Here is a 24863-nt window from a genome sequence, read left to right on the forward strand (position 1 = left end):
TTCAAAGATCATATCAAAGGATTACATAACATTGTCACTGTTGAGTTAAGCCCATTAGCAGACTGTGCGAGATGCACGGCTTTTGTACCTGTCATGGTGTTACCGCCCTTGTAAGGTAGGCTGTTGATGGCTCGGAGAAGTTCACCGCGTTTGAGATACTGGTTCAGGTTGAACTCGGTCCTGGTGTCTGTGCTGTACTGCACTACGCCCACTCTGGTCTTGTCCTCGCCGATGTCAAAGGCGCCCGCCATCGCACTGATGAAGCTACGGATGAATTTGAAGTTCTCCCTCCCAACGCTCCACGAGCCGTCCACCAGGAAGACCAAGTCTCCAATGGTGCTGACAGAACATTCTGGGGGTGACAAGGCCACATTGTCATATACACCAAAAAAGAACAAATTATGAAAATAGAGGCGTTCAAGGCAACGGTCTGTACAGACACATTTCTAAAAAGAGAGCCCATCTGCTTTCCTACAGATTTCCCATCGCTAACCTGGATATAAGGATGACGGCATGAGTTTGCTTTTTGCTCTAAGTGTTCTGGAAAACACTCCTTTGGAGAACTGGGCTGCTACAGGTCTGCTTTTATCGTTTATCGCAGAAACAGTCCCCTGGCATTTCACGAAAGCCATTGCACATGAATCATTTTTATTCTTTGTTGTGTTCTGTGGAAAAGTTCCATGAAACATTTTGACATTGTTTTGTCAGTACTATCTTCTTGAACACAAAAACACAGACCTAAAAAAAATCACAAAATCTTTTAGTACCCTTTAATTCTGGTGTACTACAGAAAGGGCATCAATTGCATACTCTGAAACATCTGGAATTGTTATTTAGATGACCAAAGGATCATTGTGTTTTAACTTTAATCCTCTGGACAGACAGGTAATTCCTGATTTACAGAGGGATTTCAAAACCACAGACTGTATTTCTTCTGTCTGTAGACTACCTGCCTACTTGCACTTAGATTAAACAAAAAAGGGATGTTTAAGTTCTGGCTTCATTCAGGGTCTTCTAAGGTGAAGGAAACACCTGACCTTCATGCTGCCATTCCTCTCTCTGAACTCTGACAAAGGGCTTAGGAAATATATTTATGAAAAACTACTTTTCACTCCAGCAATTTACAGCACGCTCTCCAGACCCTGTCCAGACAAAGCAGAGCACTGCACTGCGATGCTTTAGCCATATTCACTGCACAGACCTGCCTACTGCACTTCACTGGCCAGTTTAACTAATTTCCTTTGGACTAAAGCAGATAACGATTTATCTCATTTTTAAAAATAATTGCCTAAGGCCCCTAGTGGCTCATGACAAAACTGCAAGCCATAGGCCTGCTTCAACTTTTCATGGCGATTTAATCCAAAAGGAGAGCAATATACTTACTAACTGCATCAGTGATTTGCGGTTTCCTCTGAGTTCCATCTGCACTACTTTGAACTAAAACACAAGAAAAAACAGCTTGGTACTGGTACTGAAAAAGTCCAATACATTAAGCAAGCAGCATCTACAAGTGTGCTGTGATATTCTTACCACAACAGATATTTAGCTAATCCATCCATCCATCCATCCTTCATAAAATCATTCAACTTCCAACCACTTATCCTGACCAGGACCATGGGAGAGACAGTATACAGATACAGACGATAGTTACTGATAGCAGATATTAATATTATAACGTTTTCAGTCTTGGGTATTTACTGACATAATTCCCTCCACAGTTTGTGGATTTATTCAGCTACACAGTCTTTCTATCTGAGAGATTTCAGTAGGCACCACATTTAGGGCTGAATTATCACTTTGGGCCCATAAACCATGCATTGGTTCCCTTGGACGCACAGCTAGAAGGAGGACAAGCACATACTCGTGAGCTGGCCTGAGATGGGGAGACTTTCCTCTTCCCCTCTGTAGGAAGCAATCGTTACTACATAGTTTAAATCGGGGGTCAGATCTGTAATGGATGTCTTTGTTGCTGAAGCAGGAAGCACTGATTCTTTAGGGAGTTCTTCTGCAATAGACAGATACAGACAAAAACATCACAAATCTAGCAAGAAATTAATGCCGTGTTTAGCTGGGCTGTTAAATCATATGGAGAAGCTACTTGTGTCCGAAATGAGGGACGCCTGCGACTGTAAATCTGCAGAGTCAAGGCATAATCCCCTGTAGCTCCAGCTCCAAATGCAGCTGGATATTATCCTAAACACTGTAAGCTCTGAAATTTAAGGACCCGTGCTGAACTATTGAAGGGCAACAAAAATGCACAGTAAAACACTCATGGATGCATTTCCTCTCGAGACAGGAAGCAGACCAGCCAAAAGGGGATTTCACTCCATAATGCTGCAAACAAAAAAAAAGTTAAGCTTCTCAGTTCTGGTTTGGCGCAAGGTTCAGAACTTCCATAAATACTTGGACGTGGTTTATTCCCAGCAGGATTGCATTAATCCAAAATCAGTTCTTCATGTGAGGGTCAGACCAGCACGGACGGCCAGTGAATACCTTCCAACAGTTTCTTACCTGTATCAGATGTCACAAGTATTCTGAAGCCGTCTATTTGTGATAATGGCCGCTTCCACGTCATTTGCACTGTGTTTTCATTTAGAATTTTAAATTTCAACCCTGAAGGTGATTCAACTGCCAAAGAGAAAAGTAGACATATTAATTCTGGACACATAAGCATTAAAGTGTATTAATAACTGTCAAATTGGTTAAATATTTTGAATTGACTGCATGCTGACAAAAAAATGTTCCAACAACTGAAACTTTTAGGGCCAAGCTGTCACATGAGACGGTGAAAGTAACAGTGAGGATCTGCACACTGGAAATAAAGGCACCGTGACTTAGGAGAAGGTAGAGGCCATTTTGGAGCAAAATGACATCTGTTTGAACTGGGTGACTGCGAATCCACAGCCCACAGCTCAAGCACAGGGATTTTGGAGGAAAAAATGACTCCAGACAGCAACTCCACAAGTGCAGACATTGAATAAGAGCATCTCATGCTGGAAGACATCAACGATGCATGCCCAACCAACACACACTGCTGGTTTTCATGGCAGAGATTTATTGACACAACACAACAAAACAGTATAACATTCACTCCTGTGCTACTAATTATACAAAAGAGCAGTATTTCCCAGTCTGGTCCTCAGTTACCCGCTAACAGTTCATGTGTTTGCTCCCACCCAGTTCCTGGTAGGGAGCGAAAATCTGGACTGTGTGACAGGGAGCTGGGATTGAGCAAAAATGTGCACTGTCTGGGGGTCCCAAGGACCAGATTGGGAGACACTGCGATAGAGTCTACTGTAGGCACTGAGGAAATTCACAGTGAAATTTCAAAATATACAAATAATTACAGTGAGAATGTAGCTGATATTTGTCTAATTGTGAAGAGTGCTATTGTCCTGAATGCCCCGTCTCAAGACTCATCCATTGCAAACATCCTGAAAAATTGTACAAAACTATCACAGGTGACTTTTGTGTACATTCTGTCTTTAAAGTACGTCTGAGAACAAGGAAGTGACAGACTGCTCATACATTTCATTAGAAAGGAAACAACTGAAATAGAGAAAGAGCACATTTCCAGCAAAATAATAAAAAAAGCAAATACATAAGCAACTACAGTGTGGCTGTGTGACAAAACCTGTTGTCTTTATGGTTTTCTTTGGGTGTCACATAACCATGCACATGTACATGAAAAGTTGTTTGAAACAACTTGAAGCACTGGACAGATTTCCATGTACAAGAGGGATCAGACAAACAAATTATAAATGCATATCATTTTAAAATGATATTCTTCTATATGAATCCTAATGTTCGGTATGCTCCCAACCTTAGATGATTATAACTCTAACATTTATGTATTTAATGCTATTATTTTTCTACATTTTCAATACAGTTACTGTTCAAAATGTATTAAATGAAAAGTTCAGGAAAGATAAATATTAGGTGACTCTCAATGGGTACTTGACTGTACTTGTGTTCTCGTGAACTGTGCATCCATTGTATCCTCGCCAAACGAGACTAATCCCATGATTCATTGCGCCCCAAGACCAGCCTGGCCAAGACCACAAGTACGATCTTTGCGTTATTGGTACTGAAATTCACTCATTGTTAAAGCCTTCATGCACTGTTAAAAATTTCTCTGCAGCATAAAAATGGATTATTATGTAACTAAGTTGGATTAAGCTATAATCAGCTATTACCATCAGATATTAAGTTCTTGTCTATTAAGGAAGTACTGTGTCTATTCAGTTTGCATGGTAAGAGCCCTACAGCTTCCTCTATGCCCTGTAATGACTTGGTTACCTGTGCTAGAACGGTTTAGCCGCATGTGGCGGCTGCTGCAGGTAGGAGGCGCTACTGCGCCGGACATGTGTGTCAGCTCACAGAGTGCAGGACATTTGGGAGCAAAGAATATCATTGTAAAATGTTGATTTGGAAGCCGTGGCTTGGATCAAATCCAGTACGCAGTGCACAGGACAGCTGGACCCCAGCAAAAGCCAGAGCGACACAGTGACACAGAAATGGGCACCACCAACCTGGGAGATCCATTCAAGGGCAGCGGTGGGAGACCCACTCACTCCTCGCCTCCGAGTGGGACATTCCTGACCCCAATGACATAAGCACTGCGGGGGGGGGGGGGGGTCTTCGTGCTATATACAGCACATGGTTTTTACACACACACACACACACACACACACACAGAGGCACACAAACACATACCCACAGCCAAACACACACAAAAAGAGAGACAGACAGGCGCACACAGACAGACACACACACACACACAAGGCACACACACCCAATACCACCATACCATTGTTTATGATTATTATTATTATTATTATTATTATTAATGACAAAGTATAAAGGTGAACTTTCAGGTTTTTCAAATTATTTAATCTAACAATAGATAATTTTATATGATAATAAGGACAACCAAAAACTCTGTTGTCATTTATTTAATACAATATTCCTGGATTTGTTTTAAATCCATTCATCCATCCATCCACCCATCCATCTTCTATACCTGCTTGTCCTAACATACCTAACCCCATAAGCACCGGGGGGTGGTTTCAGGTTTGTTCAGCACATAACATAGCTCTATGATGGTTTTCAGAGCAGAGAAACTAATCTGGATATATTCTTATTATTTACCATATATACCCATGTGATATTCAGTATCAGTGATATGAACGAGTTATGATGAGAAGACAGCATGGTGAGAAGTGTCATGTGATGAAATATCATGACCTTTGACCCCAGGTTCTCAGGATAGGCATTAGCCAACAGAAGTGTACAGAGGTAATAAAAGCTACACTGTTAATTACCAAATATCCAAAGACTGAAGAGTATGTGGTGATTTCAGCAATTTCACGCCTGTGTTTCTAAGAGTGGCTACATCAGCGTAAAGCTGTCTAGTGGCCCAAAAACTTTCCATTTTGCAAAGATATATACGAGAAAGAAATCGCCCTACTTCTAAAATCTTTCCATTGCTATGCATGGCAAGATAAAGAGAAATCTTTAGTCATCTATTGTCAGTGAACCATTTTTGACCATTGATGTTTGATTTTTATGTCTTGTGTTCAAAGGAAAATTGCCTGATTTTTGATGCATATGTATTTAATCAATTAACCAAATTAATTTTGCAAGTGCACTCAAATTTATTTTGGACCTAACTTGACCGTAACGATGAAATTATTTTCTTCACTATGGGGAAATGGCTTTGATTCAGATGGTTGATGGAGTGTATTTCTCATCTGATCCAAATCAGCAAAGGTGACATATTGATACAAACGACACATGACAACGGTGGTTTGCGGTACTGCTACGGCGCCGTCATCCGCAGAATATCTGCTCGTTACTAAACACGTACGGACAGTGTAGGGAACTGTGTAGTTTCGCTGATCTTAACCTCGTGAAATGTCGAAATCAAAATCGCGGTTTTAACGGAGTGACCTATTTCGACTTCACCATTGGGTAATGTCTACCTTTGTACTTCATGAAAGGGAAATCAGAATTCATGCTTTCTACAATGCATATCCGGTGAACATTCTTCTCTTTTTCATGTCCAACTTTTTCCATGAGGAACTAGTAGGAATATCAGCTTTGATAAACTGCACTCTTCTGCGTTTCTCGTCCGTACATCTGCTACGTCTGTTTGAATTACAGACAGTAGCGGTACTGCACCAGTAGGTGTCGCTATAACCCAGAACAGCTCGTCAGTCCAAAAACCATTAAAGCAATGCATAACTTCAGTTAGAAGAAATATTTCAGAAACATTTCAACGTAAATCATTTCATTCTTTTGGATAAAGTACCGTACATACCATTACAAAACTGTTTAATTACAAGTAGTATGATATGTGACGCATGTCTCTATAAGAACATGCGAATTACACCAGCATCGTTCGTGAGCCGAAGTAATTAAATCAAAATCACCGCGCTGCACTTAGGCAAGGTGAAGGAGAGGCGGCTGGCGTTACCTTGTGCCTCCACGGAGGGTAATATGAACGCGAGGAGCGCGGCAGCGGCCAGAGCCTGCCTCATCTTCGGGGTTTAGTCCTGCTTCAGTAGCGCATGAATGGATCTAGCAGAAGAGGCGCAAGTTACATACGGCGCATGAAAAATAAGGATACGGAATGTGGGAGCCAAAAGCCGCACGCATTAAGCATACAGTATGTATGCATTAAATACCATGTGCAGGCCTATGTAGCCACAGCGAAAGAAATTTGTTCTGTCAATCGGAAAACGGATAATCAGTAATAGGCAAGCTCAGCTTTGAATCACTCCTTAAATGTTGTTGTATTGCTAACTAAAAATATTGAATCATTCAATGATGTTCATCTTAATCAAACGCACCTCTACTTTTTAATCAAACGCACCTCTATATGTTTATTATTAGTATAAAAAGGGCGGGTGGGGGATAAACACAACCTGATAACGACATTCCGCGGTAAAGGTGTTTGCATAGAGATAAAAAATAAAATAATAAAGCGAATGAAACCGGGAGGAAAAAAAAACAGGAAAACAGCTTAAATCTTAAGATGAGTTTTAGCCCCCCCAAAAAATTACAGTTAAATGCTCTAAAACAAAGCATCAGAGAATCACTACTCCCTCTAAGAACACTGAAATAATTTAGCCTGTATCCCGAAAATAATTTGCAGGAACTCGGGCAATCTAGTAGCAATACTACAACGACAAATCTTCTATTTTGTCTATTTGAATTATGTCTATTTTAATTTACACGAAAATTTGTATAATTAGAACGCTAATTCATCAGCAAAGCCTAAATAGTAATCCACTGTTGATTAGTGAAAATAAATTTGAATATAGGCTACAGCTGCTGTTAAAATCTGACTGAAACCTAAGCATCAATGAATAAACAATACAGTGATATTTATTGAATAACGTTTCATAATGTCATAATAAACCATTACATTAGAATCAATTCTGTTTTGTTAACTGAATAATCTGTCTTTACATTAATTATAACCGGATTCCATAATGCAGTAGAACAGAGTAAGATAGTACTTTGGTTCCAGTAGTAGTTTATGATCAATAACATTGTTCTGAGTATATTTCCACAATATAAATTATTAGACATTTAATTGAAAACGGCGCTAACCTGTGGAAGTTTAGTTAGATGGATTGATTATGTTTTTTAAAACCAAGCTTCTTCAGCGGTGCCCCTGCGGAAACCAGATAGATGCGCTTCAGGGTGAAGGTTGAAGACTTCGGGCGGACGATGACTTAAAGCCCCGGCAGCAGATGTCCGTCTAGGAAGCCTGATTCCAAGTGGGGAGATTCTCTGCACAGAATCTGCTACTTAATAGGGGGCTGTTCCCAACTCTCGTTTTACTATCGTAGGCTCTTACGACACTCAGCAAAGGGGGAACGGTGCCACAGCTTAATGCGCAACATCTCCAGAAGCGGGGATGTACTTCTGGAAACTTTTGCATAATTCTCTACATTCCTTGAGAATGATGATCACCAAAAAGTGGATCTGCCACCGGACCCTGCGCATATTGAAGCTATAGCATCTGCGATTGGAAACCATGAGACGTGTTTCCCTGGCAATAAAAGCTATTTCTGTATATGAAACAATGGAAAAACAGAATAACATCTCTTTCTGGAACACAGCTTAAGAGACTCTTAGCACATCACGTTAATTCAGAACCACATTTGTATTTTATTTGGCTTTGACTGACTAAACGCAATACGTAAGTCGGAAATACATTGATTTCACACATTTTATTTGTAAGAGTAATATCAACAAGGAATATGATTACTTTAATAAGTATTTCTGGCTTTTTCACAAACACATAGGCGCATCTTTAAATATTCATGAAAATGTACATTTTTATAGGCGTAATTATGAATGTATAACACATTAGCTACAAATTCTTGAACAACACCGGCAATAATAACGATGATAATGATGATGATGATACATGTATATAATGAACATGTATGGAATATTTTCTCTCGGAAAGGTTTTGCTTGGTGCGTCGGTTACGAGTGAGTGACACCAAATACATTTCTTTGCAAATAACGCCCTCTAGTGATGAAATAGAAATATAACCATGCGATCATGATACAAGGTTTAATTCTGTTATTTCATGCGCTTATATGAAACTTGCGTGATTTATGAACATTTGCTGGTAGTAAATAATTAGGATTTCACTCAAGAATATTACTTTAGTACTGCAGGACCCACGTCGTCATACCCTGTGGTGATGAAGGTTTTACAGACTTAGAGAGAACGTCAAATCTCTCTTGGAAGTGTAGCTAATGAATTGCTTGGCACAGTGAGTGAACGCTGGTGTATGAATCTGGCGGGTACAGGAACACATGAGAGGATGACTGATGCGTTGTGGCCAGTTCATATTCAGCCTTCAATTCTTATCCAAATGAACGACGCTGCAATATTTTTGGTAGCATTACTCAGCCAAGATATAGAATTCAGTAAGGAAATCATCCATCTTTCACTGAAATCCAGAAAAGGGCACTACTTTTCATAAATTATCTAAGAATCATCCTGGGTATGATTAATCTACAATTCTACATCCAGCACTGTAAGGAGATCCTCCAACTTACAGGGAAAATTCGGGGGTTGGCGGCAGGATTGACACTCCAACCACTGGAAAAACTCACACTGGTCCATTTGGTGGGATCACCTGCTGCATGGCTGCACTCAGGATCTCATCCCTGAGATGCTTCGTTGTGTGGTGGGTGCGGCAACACGCTGTAATCCATGTGTGTCCCTTACCTCTAAGGATAAAATAATATATGCTGACATAAGATCCCTTAATTGTCAGAGTAAGTAATGAAGTGAGGGCATCGCACCCCGCTGGATATGAGGCGATGCAGCCGAAGGCCAGAGTGCCCAGCTGTCCACTGTCCACGGTCAAAGGCAGCTACAATGGGCACAGGAGCATCACAACTGGACCTTAAGGCAATGGAAGACGGTCGCCTACCAGCCACAAGAGCAGCCTGGTTTTACGCTTCAGAAGTCTACCATCAACCGCATCCTGGCACTGAGGGTTCTCCACTTGTGGCAGAAGCAACATAAAGATGGCGATCCAGGGTGTAATACAGGGGACAGTGTGTAATACAGGGTGAAATACAGGGGACAGTGTGAAATACAGGGTTTAATACAGGGACAGTGTGTAATACAGGGTGAAATTCAGGGGACAGTGTGTAATACAGGGTGAAATTCAGGGGACAGTGTGTAATACAGGGTGAAATACAGGGGACAGTGTGAAATACAGGGTTTAATACAGGGGACAGTGTGTAATACAGGGTGAAATTCAGGGGACAGTGTGTAATACAGGGTGTAATACAGGGGACAGTGTGTAATACAGGGTGAAATTCAGGGGACAGTGTGTAATACAGGGTGTAATACAGGGCACAGTGTGTAATACAGGGTGTAATACTGGGGACAGTGTGTAATACAGGGTGAAATACAAGGGACAGTGTGTAATACAGGGTGAAATTCAGGGGACAGTGTGTAATACAGGGTGAAATACAGGGGACAGTGTGTAATACAGGGTGAAATACAGGGGACAGTGTGTAATACAGGGTGAAATTCAGGGGACAGTGTGTAATACAGGGTGTAATACAGGGCACAGTGTGTAATACAGGGTGTAATACAGGGGACAGTGTGTAATACAGGGTGAAATACAGGGCACAGTGTGTGATACAGGGGACAGTGTGTAATACAGGGTGAAATACAGGGGACAGTGTGTAATACAGGGTGTAATACAGGGTGAAATACAGGGGACAGTGTGTAATACAGGGTGTAATACAGGGGACAGTGTGTAATACAGGGTGAAATACAGGGGGCAGGGTGTAATACAGGGCGAAACACAGGGGACAGTGTGTAATACAGGGCGAAATACAGGGGACAGTGTGTAATACAGGGCGAAATACAGGGGGCAGTGTGTAATACAGGGTGAAATACAGGGGACAGTGTGTAATACAGGGCGAAATACAGGGGGCAGTGTGTAATACAGGGTGAAATACAGGGGACAGTGTGTAATACAGGGTGAAATACAGGGGGCAGGGTGTAATACAGGGCGAAATACAGGGGACAGTGTGTAATACAGGGCGAAATACAGGGGACAGTGTGTAATACAGGGCGAAATACAGGGGGCAGTGTGTAATACAGGGCGAAATACAGGGGACAGTGTATAATACAGGGTGAAATACAGGGGGCAGTGTGTAATACAGGGTGAAATACAGGGGGCAGGGTGTAATACAGGGGGCAGGGTATAATACAGGGCGAAATACAGGGGACAGTGTGTAATACAGGGCGAAATACAGGGGACAGTGTGTAATACAGGGCGAAATACAGGGGGCAGTGTGTAATACAGGGCGAAATACAGGGGACAGTGTGTAATACAGGGGACAGTGTGTAATACAGGGCGAAATACAGGGGACAGTGTGTAATACAGGGTGAAATACAGGGGACAGTGTGTAATACAGGGTGAAATACAGGGGGCAGGGTGTAATACAGGGCGAAATACAGGGGACAGTGTGTAATACAGGGTGAAATACAGGGGACAGTGTGTAATACAGGTAGGTGCTGCTAACTGCATGCAGTGAAGTAGCAACACAAGTTAATTCCAACCCACTTAACCACTGAGCCACCTATCACACCTCAAAGAACAATCAGCACAAGAGACGGTGTATCTTCCGTTGCTATAAAACAGCCAATTCTGGTCAGGTCAGGTCAGGTTGGGGAGCATGCACTGATGCAGTACGTTGCCACACCCACCACACAGAGAAACTCCTCGGGATCCCGGCCGGCGACCCCCCAGGCAGACACATGGTCCAGTCCCACCCCCTAGAGATGGCCATCCATCTGCCGCAGCCCTGTGTTACGTGGGCGTCCCCTCGGCCTGGTCCAGCCAATTGGGAGGATCCTGTGAGCCGGATCACCCTCAGGGAAACGCGCCACATGGCCGTAGCGCCATAACTGACGCTCCCTCATAATGCAGGTAATGTGCCTCATTCTGGACTCCGACAAAGTCAAACCAGCGGTACCCAAGGATTCTCCGAAGAGACACAGTACCGAAGGAGTCCAGTCTTCGTCTCAGCTCGCTGGATAGTGTCCATGTCTCACAGCCGTACAGCAAGACAGGGAGCATCAGGACTCTAAAGACCTGGACCTTCATCCTCTTACAAAGATATCGGGAGCGTCACACACCCCTTTCCAGCGACCTCCAGAACCTCTGTCGATATTCATATTTGCGCTCGATGAGATCCGTCAGTGCCAGGATGCGGTCGATGGCAGACTTCTTAGGTGTAAAACCAGACTGCTCTGGTGACTGGTAGGCGAGCATGTGATCACAGATCCTGCTAAGGATGACCCTAACAAGGACCTCACCCGGCCCCGAAAGCAGGATGACCCTAACAAGGACCTTACCCGGCACCGAAAGCAGGATGACCCTAACAAGGACCTTACCCGGCACCGAAAGCAGTACCTCCCTGTAGTTGCCACAACCCAGGCGATCACCCTTCCCTTTCCAGATAGGGAGCACAAGTCCCGTTTTCCAGTCAGCGGGGATGAAGCCCGACTCCCAAATGGAAGCAAAGATTGCCTGCAATGCCAGGAAGACGGTCTTACCACCAGCCTGGAGAAGTTCACCCCGGATACCACAGATCCCCGCGGCCTTTCCTAGTTCCAGCTGTTTCACCACCCGTGAGAACCGTGGACCCAGAGATGTCCAACGTCCTAGCCAGAGGATTAGCTTTACACCACTGCTCAAAGTAGCCGGCCCAGTGGGTCACAATTGTCATCCATAAGGACCGTCCCATCAATTCTCAATTGACTGAGCCAACAATTCCAGTCGAAAAAGTAACAACTTCTTAGGCTTGTTGAGGGACATTAAACAGCAAGAGCAGCTAAATTCTTCCTTTATTATTGATCCACCTCTCACACCACTGCGGGGGAAATTTCCCACACTGCTTGTACAAGTGCTTTAGAGAACATTGCTCAATTATATTTAGCAGATGCTTCTATGGAGAGCAGGACCAGCCAGAACCCGGAGCCATTGGGTGTAATGGCCACACCTAATAAGGAGCTAATGGTGGGTTCACACTGCCACCCGGAGGACTGGAAAGGTACTTAAGGTACCTGAATATTTAAAAGTGAGCTAAAATTGAAAGCCTGATACCAAAAAACAAACATTGTAGCAGACTGTGAAATCACAATTTAGTGTGATAATCTTGGTGTTGCCTTATAATTACAAAGAGCATTACCAAAACACAAAACAAGCAAAACCAACCCAACCAAGACAACCTCAGGAACGATGCATGGTAAGGATGCAGTTCTCAAAAGCACTTGCTAGAAAACTGAATTTCACCTTATGCATAAAACAGAAATACTGAATTTTGATGTGTAGACGAAATATTAAAAAAAGAAAAACACACAAAAAAACAATATACAAAATACAACAAATGCTACTAAAAGTTGTAGAAAGCCACTGACCTGCTAAATGACAAAAATAATTAACAGGCTGGTCTTGGAAGCTGCTTTTATTGTTTGCAGTTTAGTACAGTACAATCAATAAATATTGATCCCAATTACATTAACAATTGCCAGTATGACCGGACAAAATTCATTCCCTGATTATTAACATAGTTTACAACTGAAAACGGTGATTTGAAACAGGGGTGAACATGAAATTCAGTCCTTCTTCTTGGGAAAAGCAGCAGATACCAATTCATATATGACATAGCCAGTTCCTGGAGAAGAAAAAGGGATCCAAGGATTGTAAGTGAGCAACAGTGAAGCATGACCCAACAAATAAGCCACATTGTTTTGTAAACATTTAGCTTAAAATGCAGCAGAAACAGAAATATGAAAGTGCCAACGATCTCAATATCAGAGCGAAATTCAGTGCACCTACCAAACACAGTGAGTGCCATTGTGACCCGGTACAGGAGTGCATCGCCAGAGCCGCCCTTCAAGTGGATCGGGATGCCATTGTCCTCCTGCAGAGACGGAGGAGGAGGATCACACAGAAGCTGTGGGAAGACACCGACCGCTTGTGTGCGCAGGAAGCAGCTTGTTAACGTAAATGTAAAAGGCTATGAGCGACATGATACGAAGCGTAATGTGTGTGCTGCCTGCACACTGTGGCGTCTGCCTGCACACTGTGGCGTCTGCCTGCACACTGTGGCGTCTGCCTGCACACTGTGGCGTCTGCCTGTCTGCCTGCACACTGTGGCGTCTACCTGTCTGCCTGCACACTGTGGCGTCTGCCTGTCTGCCTGCACACTGTGGCGTCTGCCTGTCTGCCTGCACACTGTGGCGTCTGCCTGTCTGCCTGCACACTGTGGCGTCTGCCTGTCTGCCTGCACACTGTGGCGTCTGCCTGTCTGCCTGCACACTGTGGCGTCTGCCTGTCTGCCTGCACACTGTGGCGTCTGCCTGTCTGCCTGCACACTGTGGCGTCTGCCTGCACACATGCACGTTGTCCACTGTGTGCATTAAAGAATTTTCCTAAAAGGAAACAGCAGGGTTTAGGCATTAATACTGCATACGGTACAGACTGGTTATTTTAAAGGACGTCTGGTCTACATGCTCATTTCAGTTGCCACACACCTGCGTTTGCTACAAAGCAAAAAGCACCAAGCGGTGGATGGGAAGAGTGGATACATTAACCCTAACTCCTGAGTAGCCATGGTAACGTTAGACAATTTCTCATATATACCCTGTTTTAATTCCCTCAATACCAGGATAAGTCAGGGACTGCTAGAGATCCTTGATCCATTCATGCATCTAGTATATTTTGATTCAGCATAGTAAGGACCAAAAACTCAAACTAAAGAAAACACACTGTTTTGAGGTAGGACTGCATGTGCCTATTCTGACCTTTTTAGGAAAACTGCGCAATCGCATGTTACAATGTAGAAAAGACAGCCTGCAATATCACTGGAAGAAAAGCTACCTGAAAAGAACTGACAATAACAGGTAGGAAATAAAGATTTTGTTACTGTAGAATTAGCAAAGCCCTCGAGCCCACAGCTACTCAGCAGTGAGCATTTTGTTTCTCGTGCTCCATGCACAGCAATTAGTTTTCATAGTTTCAGCCCAAGCTACACCTATTAAGCTCAACGGAAGACATACTTATCTGTCCGCCTATAAAAAGGAAGAGAGGTTTTCATGAGACCACAGACCACACTTACAAACCTTTATCTCATGTTACTCATCACAGCAAATTCGTTGAATTTTACCCCCCAGCCAGTCGATGAGAGACCAGTTCTGAAACTTCTCACAGATCTGGTCAGCATGTGCATTCAGGGTGCCTTCAGAGGATCACCCGGTTGCAGATGCAGTTACCACCTCAGTGGGGGTCCACAGGAGTTATATTCCAGAAGGATCCCCAAAGTCCTGTCGACTGGGCAGCCCGGAGAAGCGCAGGCCCATGTCCCCCAATCCCCCGTGTCGCCCATGTCCCGTCGCTGCACCCCACTCACCTGGAACATTTTCTGCTTCTCAGGCACCTTGTTCACCTGCCTCCGGGCACTGCTGCTGATTGCCCGGCGAGAGATTTGCCGGATTGCCTGTGTGGAGAATGAGGCCGGAAGACAAATCATCAGTGATCAGTTTCTCCTACAAACACATCCTAGGCCTGTAACAGCTAATCACACTGTTTTCAGGTTTCTCTGCTCGAAAATACAACGGTGATAACACTGACTGACAATATCCTAACAACCCATTATAATCGCTTCTAACTCACAATCTATTACTTTGTGAGAAAATGCCATAATGCCGATACTACACCAGAAAAACTGTGACAAGACTATAGACGGCAACGTAATAGAAGTACGTTTAAAATTTTTAAGTTCTTCAAGAATAATTTGCACTTTCATTTTCCCAGCACAAGTTCGTCTATTGAATATTCGTGGGTGCAATATAGGAAGTCCGTCTCTAAGCAAATTTAACTGTCTATACACTCACAGCATTTAGAGTTAACGTTTGTAAAGGGTGGTCTCTTTTCAAGACATTTAAGTCAAAAGATAGGTCGTAGCTAGCGTAGCTAATGCCCTTCGTAATCAGAAGGCAACACTAAGACAGTCGCGCTAAAATATAATTCCCCAATTTGCCCCACTGCGTTTTATCAATGTAAGGAATTCAATTTTACCTCACTTTTCAGCTTTTAAGTACCTTACAACCGAGTCAAATATTACGAAATCAGACCGCAAATGATCGGCCTGGTACTGACAGTGACCGCCATGGCAGTTAACTCGCCGACATAGTCATATTAGGTATCATATATGACTCGTAAGTCCATTTAATCTAAATTTTAATGGCTTACGAATGAATATTCAGCAGTATTTAAGTAAAAAAAATGTTAATTACCTGAATATGTCTAAACATCCTGACCGGGGTAGCGCTTCGTAGGTGAAACACAAGGGCACTGCAACTTTCAAGTCAGAGATGTCGGCGCGTTTCTTCTTCTGTGTTATTTGAAATCGTGCGTGCAGAGGACCTCTGCCACCTGCTGTCTGGGAGGGGAACTGCAAGCCCTTTCGAGTTTAGAGGTTATCTATTTCTTTATAGTTAGACACTAATAAGAAATCATTCATGCGCTATAAGTATTGAACCACAGGGAACAATGCACACCATGTAACTTTCATAGGCTTATTGTGTTTTTATACATATTTATTAATGACTGCACTGCGTCCATTCCCCGTCAGTGAGTTTACGCGAGAAGCTAGCTGTTGTAGGCGAAGTGCACAAACATTGAAATGTTAATTAAAATTCGCCCATAAAACCCTCCCGGGTTTTCTGGCTTGATGATGTATGTGGATATATATGCGAATCTATACTGAAATATTAAACCTTAACTCCAATACCGTGGTAAAGTTATAGCTTTATATGCAGTTTTCCGACTGTAATATCTTTCGGTATTTGTTATATATTTAGTATAATGCTTAAAGCACACTTTACGGGACATGTCTGTATTATTTTAGGTTTATCCATGCTGTCAGGTTGCAGCAAGTAGGCAAGTGTATCTCCCACGCTGACCTCTTCGGGGCTCCGCATGAATCAGCTTTAAAGGTCAGAAAGTGTCCGCACAGCCAAGTGCTTAAGTTAAGAATAGGATGAACGGAATGGTAAATGGTTCTCGATCACAAAACTAACTGCGGGTCTGCCCGTGGCCCCCAGACAAACTGCTTAGGTGCGTGGGCAGAGCCATACGGCACCTTAGATAATCAGGTGGTCATCGGTTGCGATGTCATTTTCTCTTTAGATGAGTTTGAAAGTCATGAACAGGACATCACTCAATAACTGTCCCAGGCTGGTTATTCCTGAATGACTGTGTTGGGAAATATTTTGATTTATTAATTAAAAACACGTTAAGGGCTTCATTTAATGGCCATCAGACAAAGTGGAATTGATATTAATGTAATTTATGAAACAAGTATAGCATTTTAATTATTTGTCCATAAATTCTGAAATTCTGAAACTTTTATCAATACCACACCAAGGTGGGTCTGGATTATTTATGTCAAAAGTACAGTAACTGGTTTGGTAGAAAAACTGTCAAAATCTGGGGTCCCAAATCCTCCTAGCTGTTTATGATCCTGTTGGGTACATATTTTCTGACACTTAAGGGTATTTGCAAATAAATGTGAGATGTATTACTACAAATGAGGAACAATCCAGAGACATTAATATTAGTCAATTTGTATGTAATTTCTGCATCCAAAATTCATTTGAAATTTTACAAAACTCAAAATGACAAAGTAGATACGTGATGAGTCATTTTATTTGATAAAAATTAATTTGGTTTTGAAACATATTCAATCACACAAGATATCAAAAAATAAGTTTATAAATGAATTTAAAGTGCAAAATATGATTTTTAAATGAATACTTCTCTTAAAAATGTAAGAGAAAAAAACAAAACCATATTTTGTAAGTATTCCTCCAAAGCAACTGATAAGGCTACAGAAATTTAAATGTTTTGGTCCATTTGGGTAAACAAACAAAAAATCCTCTTATATAAACTGTAATTGTATCTCCAGAATCAACAGAACTTACTCTTGCTTGTTTGAGTTAACTCACATCAGTAATAAAATACATTAGCTTTAAGATCTAGAATTATGTACTGAATAACTTCGACATGACATCACAAAAAAGGAATTTTCTCACCTTTTTTTTTTTTTACACCTCACCACACAGACACACAGTGGAATAAAGACAAACCCACATGAACCACCCCAAGTGGTTAGTAAATGAAAATCAGACACATTCATCCAGCAAAACACATGCAAAGTAACAAGCGGGACTCTAGTTTGACAGCATAGCAAGTCAGCCGATAATCTGCCATTGTCCATAGCTAGTGAAAGAACTACTGAACAAGTTACCGAATTGGCAATTCACACCTCAGGGTGACGAGAAAAAGTCACAAATAAAACTTACCAAGATGCAAATGAATCAAGATCACATATCAAATAAATGGCTATTTTTTTCATTCTATAATAAATAATAGCAGATGCTCAGTTTGCTGACACTAATATGCGACGTCCATTTGTGCAACGTCTGCCTTTTGTCAGGCAGATTCAATTCTACAGGAAGGACATTCCATTGACCCGGACAAGAGCATTCCGGAGAGGATCCATGCGGCCTTCGCACTGCTCTACCCTGCCAGCTTAGCTGGCGATGTCCGCGTTGTTGCTGCGGCTGCCATACTTGTGGTGAATGATGAGAAGCACCACACCCAGGAAGAAGCAGACCGAGCCCACGGTGATGTAGGCGATGCCCAGGAAGGGATTCTTGCCCCCCATCCAGGAAATCGTGCTCAAGATCATACGCTTGCGGCCCTCGAAGCTACGGACGGGGTAATCTGACGACGGCGATGCTTAGGAGAACGACAGAATTGCATGAAACGAGATCATTTGGAATTTCTAGGAGTTTGGAATTTTTCCCAAATCCAGAAATCTACATTGAACAACTTTAGAGAAGACCGTGTAACAACCTACAAATGTTAAATATCTAATTTGCCATATCACTTAATGGGCCCTTGTCAACACCAAGTTACTGAATTGCAACGTATTTACAGAGCAGTTGCTGACCTATGAACTACAGAAACCAGCAGTTAATGTTGCTATATTTACTGTCTACTAAGCCTTTTTACTTTTATTCCTGATACTGTTTATTGAGCAGATTGTTAAAAACCCAGTGGCAAACTTTTGCTGGTGGCACTTAGCACTCAAGTGCAGTGAAATACATTGATATAAATAGCCCTTTATACATTACCCTGCAGTGCTTTAAGACTCTGCAAAACAGAACCTATCATTTTTCTCCTATTGAAGAGACTTTAGCTTCTCACTTAAAGGATACTGTATGTGATCAATAGGGTGTAATTGCCCCGAGGCAGAGTAGGGGTGGCATCCCCCTGTTTCTCAATGATGCGGTACAGCTTGCGGAAGGTGGGCAGAGCCGCCGTGCGCATCCACACAATCAAATCCTCGTTGATGAAGCCGTTGTTATCGGGGTCAGTATCCAGCTGATAGACGTACTTCTGCCAGTTGACAGGCTTTGTGGTACCTGCAGGGAAAGCTCAAGGTCAAGCCACAAGGGCAAGAATCAAAGCGATGGAAATTACAAGGACGTTCACTCGCCCTTGCGTCTGTTTGACGGAGTAGGAAAAGTAGGACCTTGAAAAACAGCAGAGAGATTGGAACCGTCTCCCACCGGGTTTCTGAATTTCACATGCTTGTCTGTCCACCAAGCGATGCCCGTCTTAACCAATCGAATCGGTATCTTCGTTCCATTAGGGTCATTGTAATACAACTCCAACGTATCTGCAACATTAGGGGAAAGAAGTTCTGCATCAGCTCCGGAACACAGGATACATTGATAGCACCGGTGATCCTATTTAAATATATCTGACCATTAAACAGGCTGTTGGCAATGGCCCCGCAGGGGGCTATCGGCAGGCCGTCATTCGTGCGGTACGGTTCACATTCCTTGCTAGGATCCTGTAAAAATTAAAGTTGACAAATTTTAGTAACGGGGACAAACAACACATCTTCTACAAAACTTTATGGGGTGCAAAAAATATTTTCCAAAACATGAAGCACATCTGCCAAGATTCTGAGAAGTTTTGCAGACAGTTTAAAGGTAAAACAGGCCCACATCCTGAATCAAAGTTATTCTAAGAGAGTTGCGGCTGTCTTGGCCATCGGCTCCAGTGCCCGGCACACACCTTCAGGGAATTCAAGTTGCCATTCAGCTGGCTGTCATCTCTCGACTTCACGTAGCGGCGGTGGTTCTGATAGTAGTTGGACAGTCCGTAGTACATGAACACATTGCTCTGGGGAGAGAGCCAACAAGGTGCACACTGAAAATCCATTTTCAAAGCATAAACAACGCATTGGGCCGACAATAAGATAACACCCCCCCCCTCTCTTTTTGGCAAGTATTTTTTGAAAAATAGTTTTTGGAATACGAAATCTTACCTTTATTAAAAAATAATTTTATCTGAGAAGATCATATAATAAATTAACCAGGAACCACAGTTTAAAAAGCAACCACAGGCAATCGGATTACAGCAAGTGTACTAAACAGCAAACATCCCAAAAAACAAATGTATTTGGCCTGGGGTAGATAATTTAACTTAAACTTAAAGTCCACAACCCTTGAAGGCGCAGAATGTTTCCGGTTCAGCAGACCCACATGAAGAGGGTAAAAGACGTATTTATACTTACATATTAATAAGTGATATGACAGCTCATTTAAAATGAACTTTACTATCTTTATTTACAGCCACTATCAGGGGTGATAACATTTTTGAAATGCAGATTTTTAAAAAAACTTTTCCCAGACAGCATTTATTTTAAAAATCAGTTTAATACTAGCAGCGGCACAGACAGGCAAGGCAACGATTTACACGTACTCAGGGATACACGCTAAACACACGCCACGACACTCAGGGATACACGCTAAACACACGCATTACCAGGGCTGCCATATCTCACGCTTTTTGTCTCCCGCACTTATGCAAGACATCTTACAGTAAATCTATATAACGGTAAGTCAAAACACCCGTTACAAAGTAACAGATCTGGCGTCATCTATCCCCTTTTGTGTCTAGACCCCGAATATAAGATGACACCACTTAAAATCTTATATTCGGGTCAACAGGGTAAGCAAGAAACACTGATGCAAAGAAATATCAAATATACACATTTAGATTTTAAGTTACCAAATTCAAGGAAAATACTACGATGGAACAGAAGCTATTCAGAGTTGGGGAAGCATTTTAAGGACAGACAAAATTAACGGCACACATTTACGACAAACAAAAGAATCTCTAATCTAATCCCAACCTGTACTATAAAACTCCACACCATTTATATAAACAGCTGCCTTAGCAATCTACTTTCAGACGTACAACTCATCAGGGCTCAGTATAATTTGCTTCTATATTCTGAAACCCCAAAACCGACAGAACATCCCAGTGCTAATCTTTCAGGAAATGGAGAATTTCAAAACACCAATGTCACACTGTTCTTTATTACAAACACATATTCCATAGCTGTATAAACTTTTTTTTTTATTTAATTTCCCCTTGTAGAAATGGACACCTGACAACTGCATTATTCTGTTAACTGGTTCATTTCTTGTTGCCCCAATTAAAACAACACTTGTTTAAAAAATAAAAATAAAATAAAAAAAAAGATAATTCAAGATATCAGCGTAACCATCTCCCTGCTGTGAGTTTACCTCAAAGGGCTGATCCAGAGAGAAGGCCACTGAACATGTGCAGGGCTTTGTAGAGTTCCAGCTGTAGTTCTGAGAGCAGTTGAAACATGGGCTTGACATGTCAACACCGGTATAATCAATCTGTAAAAGTGTCAAACAGAGGGAGAGGTTTCAGAAACATTAGGGGCTACAACCAGGGGCACTGCTAATGCTTTTAAGCAGCCTCCGAGGATCTAAAAGGAAATACAAATATCTTAACAAATTTGTCATTTGAATAGAAAAGCAGTCGCACGGCATGACGTGCATTCACCGCCCTGTGAACACAGAAATTAAGAATAGCAGGAATGTTTTTGCCGCGGGAGAGAAGCCCAGTTTCCTGAAATTAAACCCAGTCAACAATAAGACACACCACTCCAGACCGCATTAAAATAAGACAAGACAGAATGTCCGTGTCCGGTACCACAAAAAACGTAAATAGAACCGACGAGTAGCCATGAATACAACAAGATAATATAAGTAAACACAGACAATTAGCATTGCATATATCCCTTGAGCAATCAACAGGTGATGATTCATTTTAATCTACGGAACTAAACATCTTTATATAACCAAGTATCAGTCATATAAATGAAATACTACAAAAAGACGGAGCAGGAAGTGGAAGATGTGCGGGTTACCGACCTCGTACTCCTTGATGTTGTTCGACGTTACATAGAGGCCAATGCCGATGGGGATGAAGAGGAGCCCGATGATGAAGAACGCAGGCAGCACCGTCCCCGCGGTCAGGATCGGCTGCCAGGCAGGCAGCCGCTGCTGCTTGAACGCCGTGTTGTCTGGCTTCCTACTTTTAGCGTTAACGCCGCCGGGTCCCGGGGCTCCGGAATGGTGCCCGTCTTCCTCTTTCGCGGAGTAGCTAGACGCCATCATGGCTACAACCACAGCACAGCTGCCCGACTTGCGCTTTAGCTAAACGGCTAACTTTCACAAAACAACCTTAAACTGTCACAGAAGTGCCCGGCACTACGGCGACTCCGCTATACCGCGTAATACGCAGGAATACAGGTTATATCGTTCACTTTGTTCTGATAAATTGTTTTTTAAAGTGCCAGGTCGTTAACAATAGAACAATAAAATAGAACTAGATTCCGGGTCCCAGCTTGCTACCGCCATACTCACCTAATGAACGGCTCAACTTAGCTTAGCTATCCTGCAAGCCGACAAACGTGACGTGTGTAATGACGTCAATACGCCGGGGCGACGTGAAGGCGGAAATTTACATGTTACTCCTACTGTTAGCAACAACAGCGATAAAATTATAAACAATATTTCCATATTATCCATCATCATCATTAAAATAGAGAGCTGCAACAGGAAAATTCAGTAAAATTTATATTTGTTACTGCAACCAAGAAATATAAGGAACGAATAGTTTATACATTTTATACGGTACAACAAATACAATTGATTGGTTTTGAAATCCTTTAAAATTGGCAATATCAGAAAACATATCTTTGTATAAATATCCCAGTCAAAACCACAGATTTTTAACGGGACTATAACCAAGCTAAAGGATATCAGGAAATGTGGCTATTTGGCTTGATGTTCACCTGCCTGGATGAGAGACATTCAAAATGACCTATGCTATAACCTGCACAAAACCTACAGTGAGAAATAACATAATGCCGATACTGGCAAATGATACACTTTCTACCAACTGAATTACAATTTTCAGGCACAAAACAAATATTTGCCGGTACCATGGTTCAATGGTCTTTCACAAAAGTTATGATATTTATAGTGAAAACCTTATATATAGTATGTATTTCAAATGTAGTTGGCAGTTTTTTGATGGTTTTTTTTTTTGGTAAAGAGAGTATTGTTTTATTCAGTGCATGTTACACTTTTCTTTGGGATTGTGCTTCTCCCTACTAAACTCTATTAACTTGAATATTTGACAGTAGCACAGATGTTGTCCTTCCCTCTGAGTTTAGCTGAGCACAGTGCTGCGAATGTGCCCTTCATGTCTCCCTTCTCTCTCATGCTGCCAGATTTCGGTACATTTCCAAGACTCCCCCGCCATGCCAGAAAGCCCAGAGTCAGTGAGAGCAGAAGCTGGCCCCTCTGGCATCAGAGTGCTGACTCTCTGGCGTCGCCTGAAGACCATGGATCTGGATCCACTGCCTTTTCGTCTGAAAGCAGATGTGCAGCGATGGGTGACAGCTTCATCTTGGTGGAACTTTCACATGGTGCACAATATTTTCTAGAAGATAAAAACAGATTTAAAGATGAAATGCTATGGTAATATGTACAAAGCATTGTTATAAAATATTCTATAACATCAATGAATATGATTGTGTGCAGTGTGAATGGAAAGACATGTGACCTATGTCTTTCCCTGCACACTGCACTAATGCAGTTGACAAAAAGTTTGTGAATGTTACCCTGGATCACTGTTTCAATTAACTCCAGTTTCTTCATTCACATTCTACTCAGACAATCTAGTGCTTTGGAGCCCCAAAAAACATGATATAATTGTGCAAAAATGAACTTCAACATTCTATCTCATAAAATATTCACTAGGATATTATTAAAAGATCCCTGCATTTATCTGTTCATCATCATGGCCGCTTATCCAGTACAGCGTCGCACTGAGCTCATACCCTGTCATCATACCCTGACATAAAAGTATAAATGAGAACATGATGTTCGTCCAGTTTTTGACAGCATTGCTGACACTGTAGACATTTAGGGCCTGTTTACACTTGGTTTTAAAATGCGTCTTGGGAGATCAGATCACAAGTAGGCAGCTGAAAGCCATTGCCGTTTACATCTGTGTTTACCAAGCATCTCCCTGTTGTGTAGCTGACCACTTGTTTTTAGATTTCATTAGTGCTGTCCATTTGCGATCCAGTCACCAAAGACACCGAGTCTGAACAGAGCCTCGTATTTCACAGGTCACAATTATTTACTGCATGTTTTAATGTTTATTGCTCACTTTCCATTTATTGTTGTTCATTGTTTTGGTTACTTCCTATGTTTCCTTCTAAAACAGTATTCTATTTGCTGCTAGGATGATTTTGGGGAGCTATGGAATGAAGAGCAGAATTGTGCGAAAATTGCACGGGCTGGACTGGTGAAACATGGATTTACATAAGAACATGAGAAATTTACAAATGAGAGATTTATATAGTCTGACAGCATGGAGAGAAAATGATTGCTACCGTATCAGAGCATATTATGCAACAACCTCCACTGGCCAGTGTAGCCGTATATTGTTACAGTGGGAACTTTTACTGTATTTCCATGATTTGCAAATGTGACCCGCTGACAGAAAAGTATTCTTCCAAATTCAGTTTTAATACATTTTTTAAAACTCTGTAAATCACTTGAGACAGAATAACAGATGCAATAGGTTTAAACTCATTTTTGGAATCCGCCATTGTCAAACCTATGCAGTTTCATTTCATCTAATTGTTTTACTTCGCCTAAAACTCAGAACATTGGCATTATATTCATCTCCTACATATATACAGTCTTATTGTTTTCATTAAATTGCTCCTTTATTTTCAGAATGAAAAGATGAGAAAGGAGTTTTCAGATGACATCTCTCGTAATCACACAAAATATAATTAATT

General features: G+C 41.9%; 4 protein-coding genes and 1 long non-coding RNA gene across 11 annotated transcripts in view; 1 reads left to right on the plus strand and 4 right to left on the minus strand.

Annotated features, from left to right (window-relative positions):
* The window catches only part of LOC111834491 (collagen alpha-1(XII) chain-like), a 78223-nt gene extending 70389 nt beyond the window's left edge, over nucleotides 1-7834 (minus strand). For 2 of the 3 annotated variants that reach the window (XM_023793835.2, XM_023793836.2), the window contains exons 1-6: nucleotides 7621-7832; nucleotides 6479-6582; nucleotides 2512-2628; nucleotides 1862-2005; nucleotides 1384-1437; nucleotides 89-352 (exon numbers count right to left, since the gene is read on the minus strand). In XM_023793835.2, the coding sequence (XP_023649603.2) occupies nucleotides 89-352; nucleotides 1384-1437; nucleotides 1862-2005; nucleotides 2512-2628; nucleotides 6479-6542 (643 nt within the window). In that variant the 5' untranslated portion in view covers nucleotides 6543-6582; nucleotides 7621-7832. Of the gene's footprint in view, nucleotides 1-88; nucleotides 353-1383; nucleotides 1438-1861; nucleotides 2006-2511; nucleotides 2629-6478; nucleotides 6583-7620 lie in introns of all 3 variants that reach the window. The other variant, XM_072702836.1, reaches the window with a different exon arrangement.
* A 5188-nt stretch (nucleotides 7835-13022) lies between these two features.
* cox7a2a (cytochrome c oxidase subunit 7A2a) lies at nucleotides 13023-16029 on the minus strand. The gene is made up of 4 exons (XM_023793850.2): nucleotides 15871-16029; nucleotides 14985-15071; nucleotides 13412-13496; nucleotides 13023-13247 (listed from the first exon to the last, which is right to left on the minus strand). Exons 1-4 carry the CDS (start codon nucleotides 15886-15888, stop codon nucleotides 13189-13191), a joined length of 249 nt encoding a protein of 82 aa, XP_023649618.1. The 5' UTR covers nucleotides 15889-16029; the 3' UTR covers nucleotides 13023-13188.
* A 1237-nt stretch (nucleotides 16030-17266) lies between these two features.
* Nucleotides 17267-22465, minus strand: LOC111834497 (cell cycle control protein 50A-like). The gene is made up of 7 exons (XM_023793849.2): nucleotides 21910-22465; nucleotides 21250-21369; nucleotides 19730-19837; nucleotides 19415-19502; nucleotides 19179-19325; nucleotides 18862-19068; nucleotides 17267-18364 (listed from the first exon to the last, which is right to left on the minus strand). Exons 1-7 carry the CDS (start codon nucleotides 22153-22155, stop codon nucleotides 18171-18173), a joined length of 1110 nt encoding a protein of 369 aa, XP_023649617.1. The 5' UTR covers nucleotides 22156-22465; the 3' UTR covers nucleotides 17267-18170.
* LOC140581009 (uncharacterized) lies at nucleotides 21870-23928 on the plus strand. Its single transcript, XR_011984105.1, has 2 exons — nucleotides 21870-22009; nucleotides 23277-23928. It is a non-coding gene; the product is annotated as an uncharacterized lncRNA (long non-coding RNA).
* Nucleotides 22605-24863, minus strand: part of LOC111834495 (filamin-A-interacting protein 1-like) — a 30135-nt gene continuing 27876 nt past the window's right edge. For 4 of the 5 annotated variants that reach the window (XM_023793841.2, XM_023793842.2, XM_023793844.2 and 1 more), the window contains one exon: nucleotides 22605-23488. In XM_023793841.2, the coding sequence (XP_023649609.2) occupies nucleotides 23356-23488 (133 nt within the window). In that variant the 3' untranslated portion in view covers nucleotides 22605-23355. The remainder of the gene's footprint in view (nucleotides 23489-24863) is intronic. The other variant, XM_023793843.2, reaches the window with a different exon arrangement.

This window comes from Paramormyrops kingsleyae, chromosome 19 (assembly GCF_048594095.1).
Source record: "Paramormyrops kingsleyae isolate MSU_618 chromosome 19, PKINGS_0.4, whole genome shotgun sequence".
Classification (NCBI taxonomy): domain Eukaryota; kingdom Metazoa; phylum Chordata; class Actinopteri; order Osteoglossiformes; family Mormyridae; genus Paramormyrops; species Paramormyrops kingsleyae.

What these genes read in the sequence shown, in the direction of transcription:
- cox7a2a (XM_023793850.2), bottom strand. An exon ending in AGAAGCAGAAAATGTTCCAG is followed by an intron (nt 13,497 to 14,984) that starts GTGAGTGGGGTG and finishes CCGTCTCTGCAG; the next exon opens with GAGGACAATGGCATCCCGAT. An exon ending in AATGGCACTCACTGTGTTTG is followed by an intron (nt 13,248 to 13,411) that starts GTAGGTGCACTG and finishes TTTCTTCTCCAG; the next exon opens with GAACTGGCTATGTCATATAT.
- LOC111834497 (XM_023793849.2), bottom strand. Translation starts at nt 22,155, where the DNA reads ATGATGGCGTCTAGCTACTCCGCGAAAGAGGAAGACGGGCACCATTCC. An exon ending in TCTCTCTGCTGTTTTTCAAG is followed by an intron (nt 19,069 to 19,178) that starts GTCCTACTTTTC and finishes CTTTCCCTGCAG; the next exon opens with GTACCACAAAGCCTGTCAAC. An exon ending in CACCCTATTGATCACATACA is followed by an intron (nt 18,365 to 18,861) that starts GTATCCTTTAAG and finishes CGCCGTCGTCAG; the next exon opens with ATTACCCCGTCCGTAGCTTC.